Here is a 21,670-nt window from a genome sequence, read left to right on the forward strand (position 1 = left end):
CATGATGTAAATATGTTTTCTATTTCTGTTATTTGGCATTTGAATATGTGCATCTATATATTGTATATTATGGTGTTTATGCTAACATGATGTAAATATGTTTTCTATTTCTGTTATTTCTAGTTACTAGTATTTCTATAATTGTAAAATAAATGCATGCATAACTTGTTGAATATGGCTGTGGATCACTTAACCCTGCATGCATGCCTAGAAGACCTGCTAAACATGCTCATAAACAACATGTAAGATAAAATATATATATATATATATATATATATATATATATATATATATATATATATATATATATATATATATATATATATATATATATATATATGGCATATGCATATGCCTTAAAGGAGATGGTTGCCAAGTATAAAAACCAAAATTCAAGACTTCATGCAGCCTCTTGATGCAGCCTCTTGGTGCCATAACTAAATGTCACAGTCAGAGATCTTCTGCCTGCTGTGCTGTGCATCATCTCCACTGCTCCAACTGTGCTGTACTTAGTGTTTTTTTCTAGGCTACTTGTTTATTTTATTTTAAATTTTGTACAGAACAATTAACAAACAAGACAAACAAACAGGCTCAGACACAAGAAAAAACAAACATACATTTTTGACATTTAGCATTGTAATGTGGTGCTACCAATGGCATAAGGTGCCAGCACAAGACATTGTGCATGGGATCTGCACGCCAGGGGTCCACCAAACTAAACTAGTAGCCTACTAACAAACTAGTAAACATAGTTTGTTTAACAAATAAACAAAACAAAAGGTGCATCGTTGAGGAGAGAGAGCCTGAATGGTCTGAAGGTCTCCTAAAGTGCAATGAGTGCACCCAGGCTCCTGCAAGACTGGGTCAGCAGAGTGGGAGGGTCGTCACACTTTTAAATGTTTTATTACAGAAAGTGTATAAAACCCATGACCAAAATAGTCATACATTCTGTCATTGTGTTACCAATCTGGGAACCCAGAGTATTTTTATTTGAAAAATATACATTATATTATTTTTTAAATAAAAATATACTCTGGGTTCCCATATTGTTGTGTTACTTATGGTCGGTGGTGTTACAGTACTTATGGGTGGTGTTACAATAGGGTTTTTGGTGAAAATAAAGTACTATTACCTTTTTTGCTGGGGAACCCCCTCAAGGACCCCAGGGTGTCCTAGAGCCCACTTTGAGAACCACTGGAGTAGAGAAACAGTAGAAAGTAGTAAGTAGCCTACAGAAATAGCCTACTGAAAAATAAAAAATAAAATAAACTATAAAACCTGACATAAATGTTGATCTCTGTTAGTGTCCCTCCTTTGTACACTCGAGATGCTGATGATGTAATAATTATGCATCAGAATAAATTAGCCTACTGAATTATGGAGAGGATCAACGTAGCCTAGTTATATGGGGAATAGTCTTGGTGACTCATTTAGGCTGTAGTCATCTTCTTCCAGAATCCAGCGAGGTGGGACGGTCGCGTCGTTCTCCCTCTACTCTGTTGTGTCAAATCTTCTGCAAAGTGCAAACGTATTTTCATTGGTGGTCGCTAGGCAGCGCAGCATCCATTCATCATCAGCAGCACGGTACCCGGACACGGCACCACAAACTCCGCTCACTCCTGCTCGCTGCCCGAAGACAACACACGGACGGTACAGTAGGTATACTCTTGCATGCTACTACAAGCTACAACAACACGGAGTTTGGCGATCAAAACACGTGCACGGCACGCCCACGTAGAATGGTCATTTATGTGGAAGAATGTTGTTGGATAGCATAGACTACTTGTAGGCTAACTGAATGTACTGTAGTTGGACAAGTTTTGGTAGCCACCGCCATGCGCCACATAGTCATACTGTGTAGAAATCCTTCGTGTAGCTTAGCTAGCTAGATTTTCGATAGCTAGTGCTACACTGAATTAGGTTAAAGTTGCGATTATGATCATCAAAGTGAATGGAGTGAATGAGAATTTCACACATGGCACAATGTTTTCCATGCCATGCTGCATATAGCATTCCTCATGAAAAGCATCATGCCCCTTTCAGGACTGTGTTGTCTACGAAGGGGGATAACAAATATGCATGAATTCAAGGAAGCCAGGTGAAAACCACAGAGAAGGCACAGGCTCTCTGCTCAAACATGAGTTTTTCTGGGGTGGATTTACCCTGGGGTGGATTTCTTTTGCTGTCTTTAGTCGTTGCAGTTGGCCTTTCTTCTTTCCTGCCTTCTTCTTGCCCTCCATCAGATGTCACTGTAGATTTGTCATAGCTATCATCGGCCTTTGTAGATCAAACATGTAGGATTCAGCACCCTTGGGGTCAAAATAGACAGAGAGAAAGTGGAAAACTGCCTTTAGCTGCTCCAATAGACAGATCTTCCTTTGTGTGTCCGCCCAATTGTCAGTTTGCTTGTATATTTGGACAGAAAGCAGCATGACACATACAATAATTAATTGTGCCTGGGCTATAGTGCACATTACTGATGATAGGTTTACAGATTGATGCAGCTTTCTATGACAGCAGGGCATCGTGTCTGAATATCATATTTTATAGGTAATATTGATCTGTGTGCAATTACTTTGGTAGAGACCACTGTTCTGTCAGACCCCTGCGGTGCCTCCTGTCTGCTCAGCCAAAGCCCTGGTTGTGTGTGTGTGTGTGTGTGTGTGTGTGTGTGTGTGTGTGTGTGTGTGTGTGTGTGTGTGTTGTGTTGTGTTGTGTTGTGTTGTGTGACCCTCCAGCATGGGTAATTGACTGCTCCACTTGGCACAGCACCCCTCCTGCAGGCACAGTCTTGTTGACTGCATATTGCATCTTGTATTAAATAGTTTTTCTCTTTCTGTCTGAGGTTTGGAATGAAACCCACTCCAGTGAGTGTGTTTGTATAATCTGCACCATCTTTCCCTACAGATGCTTTTTGTGAAGCTGCTTTTAAAGTAGCCCCTCAGTCCTCTACTAGTTTTTCTGTTTGTTTGTTTGTTTGTTTGTTGTTGGGGGTTTTTGGAGGGGGGGAATGAATTAGACACAAAATTATTTGTCGAAAAGTCATTTCTGGACTATAATGGTGTCAAATTAGCGTAAATGAATAAATAAAAAAGGATAAATGCATGTGGAAAATGGTTGTACACATTTTCGGATGCTCTATGAACTTAGTCCATTGCTTTGAGGAATGCGATTGATTGATTTGAATCTTGTCTTGATACTAGTTTTTGTCTGATGATGTCAAGGACTAAACTTTTAAGTACTGCCTCACCAGTCTGCACAAGTCTGATCCTTCTTTTACTGAAGACAGACCATTTGTTTGAGGTCACCGAACAGAAATGACAAGAGATGATCAATTTTTCCTATTAGTGGGATATAAGATTCTCTTGTTACTTACTTTTTGTGTTTTCATGTTACACAATACAACACATGGCTATTGGAATTAGGTTCCAGTATTGGTATTAACTTCCCTGATGCAGCTTCCTATTTTAACCTGGTAATCGTTCTGATATCCAATACCGATATCAGGGCATAGTAGCTATTGATTTCTCCAGGCTGATGAATATTTGAGATAGCCTCTGTCTGAACCGAAATCCCTTAATGACGTATAGACAAGTGCAAAGAGTTATTTTGCTCGTTAAAAAACAACAAGGAAAAACGGCAATGTTTCTTGAAGGCCTTGTGTGCTCTGTGAGAGTGGTGCATCTGTGTAGCTGCAGCAGGGCTCACTGGGGATTCAACCTATCTCACGGCCCCCTGCACCTGAGCTGCACTGACTTCCTTACATATCAGCTGACCTCTTTAGGGGTGTTAAGTACTTTTGAACAAAGCAATGTGAAGTAAGCCAAGAAAAACAATAAGGGAGAAGGGGGGGGGGGCTGTTGCTGTTCACTTCAAAAATGAAATTGAACTCATAGAGACACTGCGTAACGCGTCATCATTCAGAAGCCACGCCCAAGACGGGGGAAAACAGAACCGCCCCCCTCCAATCCTGGCGTTCTCCTATGTCACGTGCATGGTTGCGTGTTGCACAAAAAGATCGTATATACGGAAGATGAACACTCCAACTTACTTCTTGACAGCTAGATGCACATTTTTCTTCTCGCCAATTCTCAATGGCTTCCTTGTTTTGCTCAGGAGTACAACAAAACTTTAACTGGCGATTTTTTACATTGGTTGTCTGCGCATCCCACCACACAACAGCTTTTAGCTATGTTTAATTCAAGGAAAATTACGCTGGTGTGTGGAAATGAACAGAGCTTTTCCCCCGTGATGGGCGTGGCCTATTTCATGCAGTGTCTCTATTCTACTTTTTCCCATGATCTAAAAGCATCTTAATCCAGTTTACAACCATCCCTTCGTCCCTCAACAACACCCCCGCCCCGCATTCCTCCAACTGCAGTAGCAGCAGCAACCCATTTTCTGCTCCACTGCTCCACTCGTCTTTCCATCTCTCCACTCCTCCATCCCTCCATCTCTCTACCTTCCACTCCTTCATTCTGTCACCTCCCATTCTCTCCATTCCCCATCCATCCACAGCCCTGCGTTCCTTCAGCTCCTCTAGGCTTCTGGTTGAGTGCCCCAGGCCCTCCTCTGTGTCTGTCGCTCGCTATGTTGGCAGCGGGGTGCTGTGCAGTGCAGTGTGCACTCTCAGAGGAGCGGTGTTGTGCTCTGAGCAGCCAGACCCCCCCCCCCCGCCAAACAGCAGCCTCTCTTCTATTATTCAATATAATGGGGAGCTTTGCTCTCACAGCGCAGCAACATTAGCGTCTGCACAGTGTACGCACGAGAGGAAACCCGCAGAGAAAACACAGATTTCACTTGTTTAGTTTTTTTTTTTATTCCCATCTCATATTCTTGTCCCTCTGCAAAAGTATTATAAAACCACAACATCTTTGTTTATGCATGAGCTCAGGGTTCCTTTTGGCGTAGCAACTCAGAAAAACAAGACTCGGTCAAAAAGCTTGTATATAACACGAAGGAGCCGTATCCTCCAAGGACCTTGAAAAAGGACCTTGAACACTAGGGATGTGATGACATACCTTTTGAAGGTATACGGATACGCGATATCAAGCAATCGTACGTACGTAAGTTATCGTACCCTAAGCTTTCCCTGTAAGGCCGTGCCCGCGATATGATGCGCAATAATATGCACGCCGCCACACGCCACTACAAATAATTTCATAACGGACAACCCTCGTGTAAACATCCTCATAATAGTTTCAGTTCCAGTTCAATAAATCAATATTTTTCTTCAAAGCAAAAATACTTGATACCGTACAGTACTGTGAAATTTCATATTGTTACATCCCTACTGTTATTAATTCCTCCAACTGAAAAGTAGCACTTTCACCCGAGCTGAAACAATTTATACTTTTTTGAAGTGCAGTAATCCATCTCCTTGGTCTTTTCCCACGTTGAGCTGGAGGTGGTTGATGATGTCACACACACACCACACCACTCGACTCCACAAACGGATCAGTGACTTCATTCTATAGGCTACACCACCGCTTCTCCAATCATGAGCCTTGATATCATACAGCACGTCGGCAGAGAAGCTGAAGAAGAAAGCCTTTGAACTTCACAGAAAACCTTGGCACATTTCACATGGCTTATTTATAATGATGCAAGTTTATGTGAGGCCACCGGCTGCTCCCGAGATACTCATCATCATCATACATGTAGGAAGCGCCTGATGCACTGTGTCTCACTATGCTGTGAATCAGGAAACACTCTCCGGGGGCCGCGGTCAGGGCGCAATTGACTCTCCATCCATGCCTCGCTCGCCTTGTGCTATCCTGCACTATAGTTTATTGTGTAATATGTTAATTAAGCCAATCTAAATGATAGCCCTGTCCGTGATGTCTCCAATAAATCCAAGCCGGTGCTGTAATTAACATGGTCAGTGTGTGGGCTGCTGCCCGGGGATCGAGAGGCTGCAGTAAGTGGCTTACTAATGAGGGTTTCCAACTTCCATGATCGGAATTTGGAAACCCTCATTAGTGTTTCGCTCGCACCTGCGTTCATTCTGCCTTTTTTCGACACAAAATGGCCCCCGTGAAAAGGGTCTATTAATGTTATTGGTTACACTTGCTTTACGTCCTGCTTTACCACCTCAAAACGGTTAAAGCCTTTCTTTCTTTCTTTCTTTCTTTCTTTCTTTCTTTCTTTCTTTCGGGGAAAATTGGGTGCATCAGTTTCTTCCCTGTTGAATTATTCATCTGCGGGCCGCATTTGTGTACTTTGTCTCCCCCCTCGGCGCAGGAGGACGTCAGCTGGACCACAGTGAGCGAGCGAGCAGCTTATTAGAGCCAGAGTGTCCTCTCTATTTGATGGCTTTTCAATGACTCACCCACTCTGAGCCGCCTGTTCTATTCATTCTGCCTTCATCACACGTTGCCTTTGTGCCGCCCGTTGCCCGCTCAGATTCAATACCCACCAACGTGTGCAGGCCTAATACCTGACTTTAGCCAGTTATATTTGGATAGGTTTACTCATCCTGGTACCGTTGCGTCCACACTCTTTGATGTCAGCCTTATTAACATTTAGATGAGTCTCTTCTTGTCATAGCTGCACTAACCTTGGGCCCATGGTTCTGTGATAGCCTTTTTTTTTTCTTTCTTTTGAAACAAAACTAAACTAGAAATAACCACCTCGCGGTTGTACGCCTCCGCCGCCAAACAAGTCAAGTTGCATTCTCTACATCCATGTCTGTCCAGACTCGTACGAGCACAAATACCTCGAAGCCCACGGCAAAGTGATGTGATGATCATCCAGCTTTATGGCACTTTAGGCAATGTTTGGGCCGTTACCTCAACCGCACGGCTAATCGTTTTCAACATGGAAAATGGTCCTACCTCTACCCCTACCCTAACCCTAAACCACCCACATCACCCCAGCCACTCCCCCTAACCCACCCCTGGAACCCCGACTCTCTACGACCTTCCTATCCCTAGCTAGAGCCCATTTCCCTAGCCCCGCCCCCTTACTGAAAAGAAGCGTCTGGCGACTGCACATGTATCAGAGGAATCATGTGCTAGTCTTTTTGATACAACAATAGAAAGAAAGAAACAAGAAACAAAAGAAGATCCTGGAGAAGGATCATCACCTGCAAGTTCCACTTCAGGTGCTACAGCTAGTCAGCTACAGAGTAGATAGAGCTACATTAGCGCTACAGCTAGCTACATAGTAGAGCTATGTTAGTAGTGCTATGCAAATGAGTCATATCCATTTGAAGCTATAGCTCCAACAGACAGAAAGGAAGGAACAGAAGGTGGTGTGTTGGTCTCTGTTATTAGGGGCTGTTCAGTGCGATGTACTGTATGTCCATGTAACCTGAATTCTCACAACTCAAAATTTTAAGTGGACAAATATTATAAAAGTTGACTTGCAGGACATGCAAAAGAGAGTATTGTAGTATATTGCTGCAGTAGAAGGTCTAAATTTAGCCGTACGATAGCCGTGATATTATTATTATGTACATCCTGGTTGGCTTTGTTTCAGCTCCTCGTTACAACAGAAAGCAAAATACACGAAACATACACAGCTCAACCGTTACAAAGGGTTACAAACGGACACACGGCTGATAGTGGAGTTGTACAAACTGTGCTATTCATAGATGCGGTAATAGGATTACAAATGATACTGTAGGTTCTGTCTCATTCCTGTTTTTCTGGAATGAGGAGTGTTAGATTTCATCAGACATCAAACTGCTAGATGATGGCACCAGCTCTCCTATTCACGGGTCGGTGCCTGCGAGGATTTCCATAATCACACGTAGGACTTATGAAGGCGTGCTCACTGCTCAGGGAATCCTACACCCTACTGTCATCCAGCACTTGCTCATCATCCAGAACAAATGGTCTACCTTGCTGACAGAGTATGAATATTCATGGATCTTCATGAAAATGTTCTTCTTCTTAATGAATGAAAAAACAGGAGAGCATGCACATCTACAAAAAGTCAGGTGCTGGACAAATGAATCATAGAATCAGAAAAACAAATAGAGTCCGCACACTGGATTTTAAAGGCTCCTGGTCAATTTATTAACGTTTCGATCCCAAGGATCTTCATCAGAAAGATCTTCTTCTTAATGAATGCATGAAGTCAATAACACAGCCACAGAACATTCCTATATCTAATAATCCATGATACCGGAGCATGTGCTGTTATGGGTTCCTATTCCCCCTGCCTCTGTAATGATTTCAGATTCTTTCTTCTCCGCACCACAGCAGTCAAATATGAACTTGTAAGAGGGACCCAGAGGACCTGGTGTGAATCTGGCCTCAGCACTGAAACGATTTCTCCTCTCCACCCAATAACCTTTTTTTGTCGAGTTAGTTAGTGTTTGCCACTGACTGAATGTGCGTCACACTCTCACTCGTCCAGAAGAGGGCACTGTTACTCTGCCTCCCCCCCCCCCCCCCCCCCACATTGCAACACCCACAAGATTGACACATTGAGTAATGAATGCACACACACACTCATGCAGAATAGCTGTTGAAAATGTAAAAATACTCAAACCGGTCTTATTGACCTTTTCAGTGCGACCTGCTCTGGAATCCCCAAACAGGTTATTTTTTTGAATAGGTCAGTGCTCCAATATCCGTCAGTGCAAAGAGGCAATATACCAAAGTTGCTATTGCCGCTGAAAGTTGAAAGTAAAACAGATTAAAAACGTGCCCGTTATAGCTTTTGGCATTTCCCCCCACCCACCAGTCGAGTCGAGGGATTTAAAGTTGAGCTGTGCCAGAGGCCCAGGCTGTCTCTGCTACGGCTGGATACGTCTCTATCGATCGCCTGGCGTGAAGACAGGCTTCTCAGCCACACAGAGATAAGCATCCATCATGGAGCTGCCTGGGACACCGCGAGGAGATAGCATGGCAGTGAGGAGCCATTAGAACCGAAATAGATCTTCTGCTGGAACAACGATCAATGGGCAACGTGTCGCCAGAGCTGTTAGCCCCATTGTGCCTCGCGGGTCATTGTCTGAAGACATCGATCAGTCGTGGCCCGACGGGCAAATACTTTGAAGGAGTCCCTTCATAATGAGGTAATTGATAAGCCCGAGAGATACAATTCCAGATGAGCCGTTCGTAATTCAAAGGTGTAGAGGGGTAGATGACTGGAAAACAAAAAACGGATTCATGTCTAATTACTTTTTGTTTGGCGCGTCTTGATTTAAGCACGTCAGTCTCACTCATTCCTATGGCCTCAATTACACGTTGGCATTCAGGTGCAACAAAGAGACCCAAGGAGTAGGAAAGATACAGATACAGATATACTGTAGGTACATGCAGGGTCCAAAATTAGCACCAGCCACCAGCCAAATGCTGGTTAAATATGCAAGTGACTGGTCGATTTGCTTCACTCTCCACTAGGGTTGTCAAAACAAGTATCGATATAGTATCGAAAAGTATCAACACTGAAAATTTGAAACGGATACAATACTCATTTGCAACAGGTATCGATAGTATCGATAAGTATCAATCAACACTGAAAATTTGAAACGGATACAATACTCATTTGCAACAGTTTCAATACCAGCAGTGCTTTCTCTTAATGAAAAATCGAACATACTACTGATTTCTCCCTCCCTGTCATTGGTGGGTATCTGTTGCTTCAACAAGCTAAACGTGTTCTGATAGGCTGATGGCTAGAGCAGGGCTAATCTGCTGTCTAAGTGCAAAGTTTTATCAGGCCTAGATTATGCAGAAGTGTGTGTCTGTCCGTCCATCTGTCTAGTATCGGTATCGAAGTAGAAATTCTAGTATCGTGACATCCCACCTCTCCAGCCAAAAGAACAATGGAAATCTATTGAGTAGCAGGTCAAATTTGAACATTCACTAGCCATTTGGCTGGTGGACAAAAAAAAGTTAATTTGGGCCCCTGAATATAATTGCATTCAAACGACATCAAATCTGTAGGACAGAGTGTGGGAAAGTGAGAGTAGAATAAAGAGGAGAGACAGTGAGTTCCATAGGGTGAGGCTGAACAACATCCCTTTATATAGCGCTGTGTCCGCTGTAATATCCTGCCCCTCTAATGAGTGGCTATGAAAGGCTACAGTGTGTGTATGAGGCTGTGTGTAGTGACTCCCAGGGGCCTGTAGGGTGTGTATGAGCATACAGGGTGCGGGACACTGTATGTATGAGGCTGTGTGTACTGTAGTAACTCCCAGGGGCCTGTAGGGCGTATAAGCAGAGCCAGATTAACACCCCCAGGGGCCCCTCGGCACTGAAGCTCCCAGGGGCCCCCCTACCCATCGTCCCCCCCCCCCCACCCCCGAACATTACACTCGGACACAAGAAGGGGGAAAACAAGATAAAAACAAAACAATTTTTTTTGGTCCAAGTAAAATGCTGATTCTAAATATAACTGAATCGCTTTGTTTGACCAAGCAAATACATTTTTTTCTAAGCATTTTATCGCCACCAGGGACACTGGAACTGTTTTTAAGTAGGGGGTGCTGCAAGGAAGGATTAATAGTACCATGGGCCCCCGGGGCTATTCATTTTCTAAGCTATTCATTTAGCCTTTTAGTCATAAAGATTATATCTTCCACTGAAATGTTATAACAGAAGTAGAGTATTGGCCAGAATTACATGAACATTTGGACACTTATTCAGCGGGTATTTTGCATGTTGCGTTCACGTGCACTGTAAAAAAAAACAGGGTACCTTCACACCGAGGGCCCCTGGGCACCTGCCCAGGTTGCCCTATGGTTAATCCGGCCTTGCGTATAAGCACACAGGGAGAGGGACAGTGTGTGTATGAGGCTGTGTGTAGTGACTCCCAGGGGCCTGTAGGGCATATAAGCACACAGGGAGAGGGACAGTGTGTGTATGAGGCTGTGTGTAGTAACTCCCAGGGGCCTGTAGGGTGTACTGTAGGGCGTATGAGCACACAGGGAGCGGGACAGTGTGTGCATGAGGCTTTGTGTAGTAACCTCCAGGGGCCTGTAGGGTGTACTGTAGGGCATATGAGCACACAGGGAGTGGGACAGTGTGTGCATTAGGCTGTGTGTAGTAACCCCCAGGGGCCTGTAGGGTGTACTGTAGGGCGTATGAGCACACAGGGTGCGGGACAGTGTGTGCATTAGGCTGTGTGTAGTAACCCCCAGGGGCCTGTAGGGTGTACTGTAGGGCGTATGAGCACAGAGGGAGCGGGACGGTTCAGTGGGCTCACTCCACACACTCCCAGTCAGACCGTCAACAAACCTCCACACATGACTTGGTTTCATCTGCGTTGTTTTCAAATGTCTGCTGGGCAAATCTAACCAGCCAAGTGTCTGCAGTCCCAGCAGAAGATGTGCAATCCACATATTTTCTCAACAAACTTCCGTACCATATCGGCCAATAATATATATATATATATATATATATATATATATATATATATATATATATATATATATATATATATATAAATACATACATACATATACACACATTATATATGTACACATTATATATGTATGTGTGTGTGTGTGTGTGTGTGTGTGTGTGTGTGTGTGTGTGTGTGTGTGTGTGTGTGTGTGTATATATATATATACACACACACACATTATATATGTATGTATGTGTGTATATATATATACATTATATATGTATGTATGTATATACTGTATGTATGTATACATATATATATATATATACCGTATATGTACACATACATACATATATAATGTGTACATATATAATGTGTATATATATATATACATACATACATAATGTGATGACGTCTGCCATGTTAAATCTGCTCTATGGTCTCAGTCACACACTCTCACCCCCTCAGTCTCGTACAGCCACTGAAATATGGAAGTCTAGTGAAAGTGAAATGCTGTGGGAGATAAGGCACGGCCTACTTCCTCACGCTTCAAAGCACTATTTCCCTTTGAATATTCACTCCCTTCAAATATTTGTGTGGCACCCCCCCCCCCCCCCCCCCCCCCCCTCCATCCGCAGACTCACACACTCTCCAAATATCCAGCGTGTGTGTGCTCCTTGTTCAATCGAGTGTCTGGAAAATATTGAGAGTGTATACAGCAGCGCCCATAGGCCATGTGTTCATTACGATACAGGATAAATATTGTTGCAATAATTAACCTCACGAGCTCAAGTCCCACTTTCGCCGTTCCACACCGGGGAGGAAATCACAGCGCCTTCAGTCCAAAAGTAGCTTATATGGAATAAACCAAGAGACGCCGTGTGTGTTGCAGAGAGAATCAAATATGAATGAGTGTAAAAAAAAAATGGCTGGTGAAGCTGAATTGTTTGACTCTTGTCTGCTTGATGAAAGGATGTGTTGTTGATTGAGCAGCCCTCCACTGACTTTGCCCTAAACCTAACTTTGTTTCTCTACCGGGTTGATTGACGATGTTTTTCTAGCCTCAAACACATTCAGTCTCCACCACACGGGGAAAATTAGATTTCTTCTAAGGAGAACTGAGAAGATGAATGGTGATGCACCTCCTTAACAAAGGCCTTCACACCACACACTAGCTGCCTGCTTCATCAGCGTCTGCAGCGAGCGGAGGAGCATGAGTGATGTCTGCTCGTGCTCCGCCTGCTCCTCACCTCCTGCCTCCTCACCTCCTGCCTCCTCACCTCCTGCCTCCTCACCTCCTGCCTCCACACCTCCACACCTCCTGCCTCCACACCTCCACACCTCCACACCTCCTATGAGCTTCTCCTCTCTTCCTCTCCCCCTCTGTCTGCACGTGCTCCTACTGCGTCTCCACACAGCCCAGACTGGGAATGCATTGTTTTGAATGCATGGGGCCATATTTACACATGTGACACAGATTGCCAGTGGGAGGAGCCATGTTGCTCCTCCCACCTGTAGCTACAAAACCATCCATCAGTGTCGGTTTGTTTATGATGATTCATCCGTTTTTAGCTGCGACCAGCAGCTCTGTCGCTCGGTCGCTCCGTCAGTTCGTCCACAAAAAGTTCCCCAAAAAGTTCAGCCCTATTGATAGTATCACTGTTACATCACCACACGGCCATCTTGGTAGGAAAATAACAGGTGATTGTAATCAATGAACAGGTGATTACAATCAAGTGACACAAACAGCCAATGAGCTGTGTGTATTGTAGCGCCATATTGGTAGGAAAATGCTTGTGGCATCATGGGAATACTAGGAATATAGGAGGCTGAAATGTTGCATGGAGGTCAAATGTGTGTGTGTGTGCGTGCGTGCGTGCGTGCGTGCGTGTGTGTGTGTGTGTGTGTGTGTGTGTGTGTTCATGCCAATTGGCTAGGGGGGCTGTGGGGTGGCGGCTGTGGGTCGGAGGGTGGGGGTAGGGGGCATTTCTGAAATGCATATGTGTTCGCAGGTAATGACAGTCTAAGCTTTGCCTGGGGAGTCACTGAGTCACGGAGAAGGTCTTTTCTCTGGAAAGTCTCTATTGTGAGTGTGCTGTGTTGTGTTTTCCCTCTGGGGCCAGTCACTGTTTTCTCAGCAGTGTGGCAGTAATCAGTATCAGTAGTTTGCTGTGAGTCTGACGGAGTCGTGGCTATCACAGAGGGATCTCCTCCCGCTCCCTTTGTCCACACGAGACTCTTCCTGCCCCCCGTCCACTCCCCTCTTCAGACTAAAGACCAAAGACCTGCAGGACCGGCCCTCGCTCCTCAAGTCATGTGATTAAAGGCTTCTGTCTGTGCTAGTGCACACACACACACACACACACACACACACACACACGCCACAGACGCTTACACACACACACACACACACACACACACACACACACACACATGCCACAGACGCTCACACACACACACACACACACACACACACACGTCTCACACACACACACACGCCACAGACGCTTACGCTAATGGAATAGTCATGAGAAATAGCCGCGGCTAAAGCTAGCGCCAAGATTGACAAAGCAAATCAGTAAAGTGGCACTTTAATAATAGTGGGCTGTTTTGTCGGGGTTAGCCAAGTAATAGTTTCATCAATACGTTCTCAATTTACTATTTTAGTCGATCATTTTTTCACATGAAGGACCCCTAAACGGACAAAAATTAGACCACGGACCCCCACTTGATAATGAGATTGATGCTTTTCGATGTTTTATTACAGAAAGTGTATACAACCCATGACCCAAATAGTCATTGTGTTATTTATGAATGGAATTATAGCAACAACAAAAAAGACCCCCCTTTTGGCTGGGGACCCCCCTGGAACCCCCTCAAGGACCCCTGGGGGTCTCCCATTGGAGAACCACAATCTAGATTGTTAATCAAATCAACCAGTCAAATAGTCACTGCAGTCCTTCTACCTATCATCCATTCAGCCACGGATCTGTGAATCCAGAGACATTAGCAGAGAGTTAATGTGTCAAGAAGAGACAGTCAGCCAAGAGCCACGATGCTGTGCTGGAGTGTTTTTGAGAGAATGGCCGTTTTAGAGGAAAGAGGTGACGCAGTTTGTGGAGAGATGATGTAACTGTCGATATGCTTAATGTTTGGCATTTGTGTGTGTATCCCTTTAAGACCGTGAACCGCGATTCTCGGTCTTAAAGGGATACACACACAAATTGGCAGGCCCCATTGATTAATTGACTGCTTGTCTCGCTCAATTACCATGAGAGCTTTGCAGCTAATGTGATACAGACATCATTGGCGCGTGGGGACACTGCGGGACTCTGGATTGGTGACGTCTGTGTTTCTTTCTGATTCATGGCACAATGTGTTGCTGTCAACCACCGGTTTGGTTTCCCCCCCAACCAACCGACACACACCGACCCTGTGCTGCTGTGAAAATAGCCGTCTGTCGCACCCGACATAGTGCGAATGTTTCCGAAGTGTCTATCAAATAGTCGGCTGTTGTTGCTCTTGAATCTATACTGCGATCCTGCTTTATTCAATAACGTATGGCAGAATGAATGCATAGCTGCCAATCAGCTTGTATAGCAGGCATTATATAGAGGTGACAAAGGGGAGTGGCCTGCCAGAGGAGGGCCTCTGTCCACACATTCTGCCTGATCCAATCAATGCAGCCATTTAGATGAGCAAAACAGGTAACGCTGTTGCTCAACCAACGCTCCTGCTGTCCTGTGTGTGTGTGTGTTTGTGTGTGTGTGTGTGTGTGTGTGTGTGTGTGTGTGTGTGTGTGTGTGTGTGTGTAGCCTATAGGTGAAGGCCTTACAACAATACGAGTTGGATGGATAGATTGGAAACGTGTTAATAGGGTTGTCAAAAGTATCGAGAGTATCGAAAAGTATCAATACTGAAAATTTGAATCGGATACAATACTCATTTGCAACAGGTATCGACCGAAAGTATCAAAACTAACAATTTTAAATGGATACAATACTCATTTGCAACAGTTTCGATACCATCAGTGATTTCTTTTAAAGAAAAATCACTGATTTTCCCCTCCCTATCATTGGTGGGTATCTGTTGCTTCAACGAGCTAAACGTGTTCTGATAGGCTGATGGCTAGAGCAGGGCTAATCTGTTGTTCAGTGCAAAGTTTGAATATGTTTTATCGGGCCTAGATTATGGAGAAGTGTGTGTCTGTCCGTCCATCTGTCTAACTTTATTTTTGATGTGTCGTCATCACGTGGTATCGATATTTTCCTGTGTATCGGTATCGAAGTAGAAATTCTAGTATCGTGACGTCCCTAGGTCATAGTCATCAGCTGCGAAAGGAGCATACAGATATGGCTGCTTAATAACCTGGAGCATGGTTCTGCCTGCGGTTCAGATGTTTGTGAAGAACTGTTTGTCTGATGTCTGCACTAGTTTGTTTGAGCAGCTGTGTCTTCTGAGGGGAAAACGTTCTGGAAAAGAGGGAGAACTCGTGTTGCAAGACTCGTTCTCCACAAACATGTGACAGACAGTATGGAGATGTTTCCTAAGCTCGTTGCCAATGGAGCTTCGCCCATTGTTTGAACAGGATCCCATGGCCGACATGGCTTCAGGCTCCTTATCAGTACTGCTGTCATTGCTGTGCTCACGAGCTTCACGGCCTAAATAGTGAATTTGAGAGCAAAGTGTTTTTTTCTGCCGTCTACGTGTCAGAGAGAGAGAGAGAGAGAGAGAGGATGTAGTCGTGTGTATTGGGATGGTTTGTGTCTAAAAGGCAGGAAGTAACACAGGTGCAACCAAAACATTAACGAGGAAGTTGGAGGAAGTTGGAGGAAAAAACCATCATTCATGTTTTGCTTGCTTGTGTGTGTTACTTTCTGCCTTTTAGACACAAAATGGCTGAGGTGGAAGAATGTGAACGGTGAAGAGCGCTGCCAGCCACTTACACCCCTGGTTCCCTGGAAGACTGGTATGGTCACCACCCCCGTCCTCCTCCCCACTTCCCCCCCACCCACCTCCTCCCCCACCTCCCTCCTCCCCCTTCCCCTCCTCCCTCCTCCTCTTGTCGATCCTCCCTCTGTTTGTAAAGGAGGCGTGCAAACAGGGAGGGGGAGGCTGGGGGAGTGGAACTCAGACACACACACACACACACTCACACACACACACACACACACACACAGACACACACACACACACACACACACACACGTGCTCAGTCAGCGTAAGTGACACAAGTGCTGGCTCCCCTCAGCACTGAGTTGGTTGACTGACTCACTCTGCTCTCCACTGGCCCGAGATGCCGCAGAGAAAGAGGAGTTTCACTTTTGGAGCGTACGGAGGGTAAGAGAGGGAATAACATTTAGATTTACACAACTACTGAACGTCTGCACCGACGAGACGAGTGTGTGTATGTCTGTTTCTGTCTCTGTCTGTCTGTCTGTCTGTATGTCTGTCTGTCTGACTGTGTGTCTGTCTGTCTGACTGACTGTCTGTGTGTCTGTCTGTCTGTCTGTCTGTCTGTCTGTCTGTCTGTCTCCCTGTCTGTCTGTCTGTCTGTCTGTCTGTCTGTCTGTATGTCTGTCTGTCTGTCTGTCTGTCTGACTGACTGTCTGTCTGTGTGTCTGTCTGTCTGTCTGTCTGTCTGTCTGTCTGACTGTGTGTAGTCTGTCTGTCTGTCTCTCTGTCTGTCTCCCTGTCTCCCTGTCTGTCTGTCTGTCTGTCTGTCTGTCTGTCTGTCTGTCTGTCTGACTGACTGACTGACTGACTGACTGACTGTGTGTAGTCTGTATCTCTGTGTGTCTGCATGTTTCTGCCAGTTGCGCGCGGGGCTCATATCAGTATCAGTGCGATCTTCAGCAGAGCAGTTGTGGATGAATATCTGAGCTGTGTGTCTGTGCTTGTTGGAGCTGTGCAGTCCATGTTGTTGTTATGGCAGCACTGCTGAGGCTGCTGCCTGCCTTTAGTTACTGGCTGAATCACAGTCAAGTTCAGGGGAAGTAATGCTGAGAAATCTGATGTAGAAAGTGAGACAAAATAATACTATACACATATATACATATACATTACATATACATATATATATATATATATATATATATATATATATATATATATATATATATATATATATATATATAATATACATACACACACACATGCATACATACATACATACATACATATATATACATACATACATATACTGTATACATACTTATATACATTAGTGCAGAATATCTACAGGAAAGTGTTGCTGAGGCCCCATCAGAGTTGAAGGCATGATGGACTTGGATTTAATAATGTACACCGCAGCTCACCACAGTTAATCATACTCACGCACACACGCGCACACACACACACACACACACACACACACACACACACACACACACACACACACACACACACACACACACACACACACATAAATCTACATCATGACAGTTTATTCAGCCTAGCTATCAAACGTGATTTGATTGATTTGGGTGATTTTTCAACATGTCACCTCGGCTCATAGTGTGGATTTGTGTCTTTGTGTGTGTGTGTGTGGGGGGGGGGGGGGGGGGGGGGGTTCCTGCATGTGCATATGTGATTAACTACCTGTCATGGCCGCTTGCGATGATTATAATAGATTGATAGTGTAATTGGAATAGAAATGGAGACAGGTCTGTACTGTTCCGTGATGTATCTCTCATGTCTCTGTGGTCAGAGCAGCTTATAGTCAGTGTGTATTTCTGTGGCCCCGCCCCTCTGGGACCAGACACTCCGCAGTCAACATACAGTGCAGTCAGCAAAGACTTTCCATTGTAGTCAACAGGTGAACAGGTGCTCCACTGCAAATACCTCCACTCAAGGACAAGTGCCATGTGTGTTTCTCTGTGTGTGTGTGTGTGTGTGTGTGTGTGTGTGTGTGTGTGTGTGTGTGTGTGTGTGTGTGTGTGTGTGTGTGTGTGTGTGTGTGTGTGTGTGTGTGTGTGTGTGTGTGTGTGTACCTGAGTGTAGTCTGTGTGTGTATTATATACATGTGAGAGGCTATAGTGCAGTCACTGCAGTGGTTCTCAAATGGGGGTCCGGGGACCCCCAGGGGTCCTTGAGGGGGTTCCCAGGGGGTCCCCAGCCAAAAGGGGGGTCATTTATTTTTGCTATAATTCCATTCATAAGTAACACAATGACTATTTTGGTCATGGTTTTTTATACACTTTCTGTAATAAAACATCCAAAAGCATTAGAGATGCTGCGATCGAGATTTTTCAATTCCGATCCGATTTCGATATTTTAGCTCAAAACCGATCCGATTCCGATCAAATTTCGATACCCGATTCGATACCGATTTCGATCCGATACCGATACAGCACATATTTAAGTCTCTCTATGCTGTCTGATAGCTAGCAGGCAACAAACATTTTTAGGGTTAGGTATGTATGTGTGTGCTTTGGTAATATAGTATATAAAAGATTTAGTTCATCTAATTAATTTGATGTAAAACTAAAACATAACAATCAAATACACACTTCTTTTGTAATGGGTGAACACTGGACACAAATAATTATTGTTTCCTCACACATACACCCCCACTCTGTCTCACACAGGACACATACACACACAGCACTGTCCCTGTCTCTCTCTCTCTCACACACACAGCCCTGTCCCTGTTTGTGCATACATTTCCACTGCCAGATTGGAGGAGTCTTTTGTCAATTTCTAATGTTACTTCTTTTCAGTGCAATACGTTTTGATAGCGACCTGCTGTACAGCGCCGTTCGCTCAGTCAACTAACGTGTCGTTAGAGGAGAAAGATATAGCTGCTGTTAGCTAGCTAATTAGCCATGTTAACTGCCTCAGTGGGTAACGTTAGCCTATAGAGAGTATTTATCTGACGTTTATGTTAGCTACTCCTCAAACCTGCGGGTGGAAATGGTTTATGCGATGCGATGTATGTTGAAGCAAGACAACGTTTTAATGTAACGCTATTGGACAAATTACGACGGGTCGTGCTCACGCAGATCTAAGCCCTGGCCATCCTAGGCTCAACGCGAGACTCATCAGTCATTCGGTTGAGTCTCGCAAAGTTACACACAAAGTTTGTGCATACATTTCCACTGCCAGATTGGAGGAGTCTTTCGTCATTATCTAATGTTACTTCTCTTCAGTGCAATACGTTTTGATAACGACCTGCTGTACAGCGCCGTTCGCTCAGTCAACTAACGTGTCGTTAACGTGAGTTAAACCTGCGGGTGGAAATGGTTTATGCGATGCGATGTATGTTGAAGCAAGACAACGTTTTGGCCCTGGTCATCCTAGGCTCAACGCGGCCTCTGTGTGCTGCTGCTGCTGCTGCTGCATGCTGGATAGAAATCCTGGAGGGGAGTCATGGAATGGAGTGCTTATATCGGAGCCTTCGATCGGTCATTTTCGCTGGAATCCGATCCGATCCGATCCATGTTTTTTGGCTGATATCGTGCCGATATCCGATCACATGATCGGATCGCAGCATCTCTAAAAAGCATCAATCTTATTATCACATGGGGGACCGTGGGAGAAAATCCTATCAAATGGGGGTCCTCCGTGGTCTAATTTTTGTCCTTCATGTGACATTTTTTTTAGAACCACTGCTATATAGGGTACATTCAAGCAATCCTGAAATGACATTAGCTAATAGCTAGCGGAGCACATCACAGTTGAAAACTCTGGAGATATTAGATCCGTTTTCTATTTCAAGCAACTTGAATTGTCTCTCCTTGGCTTCCTCCGTGTCTAGAGGTAGCCTTGTACATTGCACTTGGCATTTTGGATAGGTCAGTGTGATTTGCTCCCATCAGCAGGTGATCTGTAATACACTCTGCACCTGTGGCCCAGTGGCATTCACTGAGAGGAATTTCTCTGACCCAGGTCACCCAGCAGCGCTGTCTCTAATGTCTATAATAGGAGTTGTGATAGGGCTTTAACCCATTGACACCTGATGCAGCATTTGCGTGTATATCCCTCATTTGTGTGTGTATCCCTTTAAGACGGTCTTAAAGGGATACACACGCAAATGCTGCATCAGGTATCAATGGGTTAATGTGGAGGTTATTCCACACGTTGCTAATGTAATCTATATCTCCATGTACCGGTCTATTCTTGTACAGGCTATGTTGCTTTGTTTGTCTACAAAAGCACTCCTAAAAAGCAACCGTGCTGTACACTATGATGCTAACAAAAAAAAAAAACCCCAACAAGTCCCTATAGAGACAAAGTGAACGTCACTTCCTGCTTCAGCACTGTACCAGAGATTTTCATCCGCAATTTATTTTCCCATAGACATTTCGTTAAATGCGTATAAAGATAGTTGTACTTGGTTAAACCAAACGGTTCAGCTATATTTAGAATCGGGAGAGACCATATAGAACATTTCACTCAGACCAAAACTTAAAAAACAACATCGAAAAATATTTTCTTTAAAACCGCTTTTTTTTTAACATTTTGGTGTGAGTGAAATGTTATGCGATCTCTCCTGTTTCTAAATATATCTGTACCGTTTGGTTTGAACAAGTCAAACTATTTTTATAAGCATTTTACTAAATGTCTATGGGAAAATAAATGGCGGATGAAAATCTGTGGTACAGTGCTGAAGCAGGAAGTGACGTTCCACTTTGCCTCTAGCTACACTGGGTATCTGTGAAACGACAGTGTTTGTATAGCTTACTGGTTTGAAATGTCCTGCAGTGCATGGTGGGTAGCCAGTTGAGTGGTATGCTATATTAAACGTATAGCTGTACTGTATAGTGTGTTTGTTGTTTCTCCTCCATGGCCGCTCCCTCACCTCACTCTCTCTCGCTCCTCATAAACTCTTCATGGAGACATCATGAAATAAACACGCGGAGCGAGCAGCACCCACAGCTTAGTAACACATCTGAACTCTCTCCACATCGAGCAGGACCCACAGCTTAGTAACACATCTGAACTCTCTCCACATCGAGCAGCACCCACAGCTTAGTAACACATCTGATCTCTCTCCACATCGAGCAGCACCCACAGCTTAGTAACACATCTGATCTCTCTCCACATCGAGCAGCACCCACAGCTTAGTAACACATCTGATCTCTCTCCACATCGAGCAGGAGCCACAGCTTAGTAACACATCTGATCTCTCTCCACATCGAGCAGCACCCACAGCTTAGTAACACATCTGAACTCTCTCCACATCGAGCAGCACCCACAGCTTAGTAACACATCTGAACTCTCTCCACATCGAGCAGGTCCCACAGCTTAGTAACACATCTGAACTCTCTGCACATCGAGCAGGACCCACAGCTTAGTAACACATCTGATCTCTCTCCACATCGAGCAGGACCCACAGCTTAGTAACACATCTGAACTCTCT

At 44.5% G+C, this 21,670-nt stretch overlaps 1 protein-coding gene across 1 annotated transcript in view; it reads left to right on the forward strand.

Annotated features, from left to right (window-relative positions):
• Positions 1 to 16,603: 16,603 nt before the first annotated feature.
• LOC310780362 (rap1 GTPase-activating protein 1-like) overlaps positions 16,604 to 21,670 on the forward strand; it is a gene marked incomplete at its 5' end in the record, with an annotated part of 65,060 nt that continues 59,993 nt past the window's right edge. The window contains one exon of the mRNA XM_083640936.1: positions 16,604 to 16,647. Within this exon, the coding sequence (XP_083497062.1) occupies positions 16,604 to 16,647 (44 nt within the window). The remainder of the gene's footprint in view (positions 16,648 to 21,670) is intronic.

This window comes from Poromitra crassiceps (assembly GCF_964638095.1).
Source record: "Poromitra crassiceps genome assembly, chromosome: 8".
NCBI lineage: Eukaryota > Metazoa > Chordata > Actinopteri > Beryciformes > Melamphaidae > Poromitra > Poromitra crassiceps.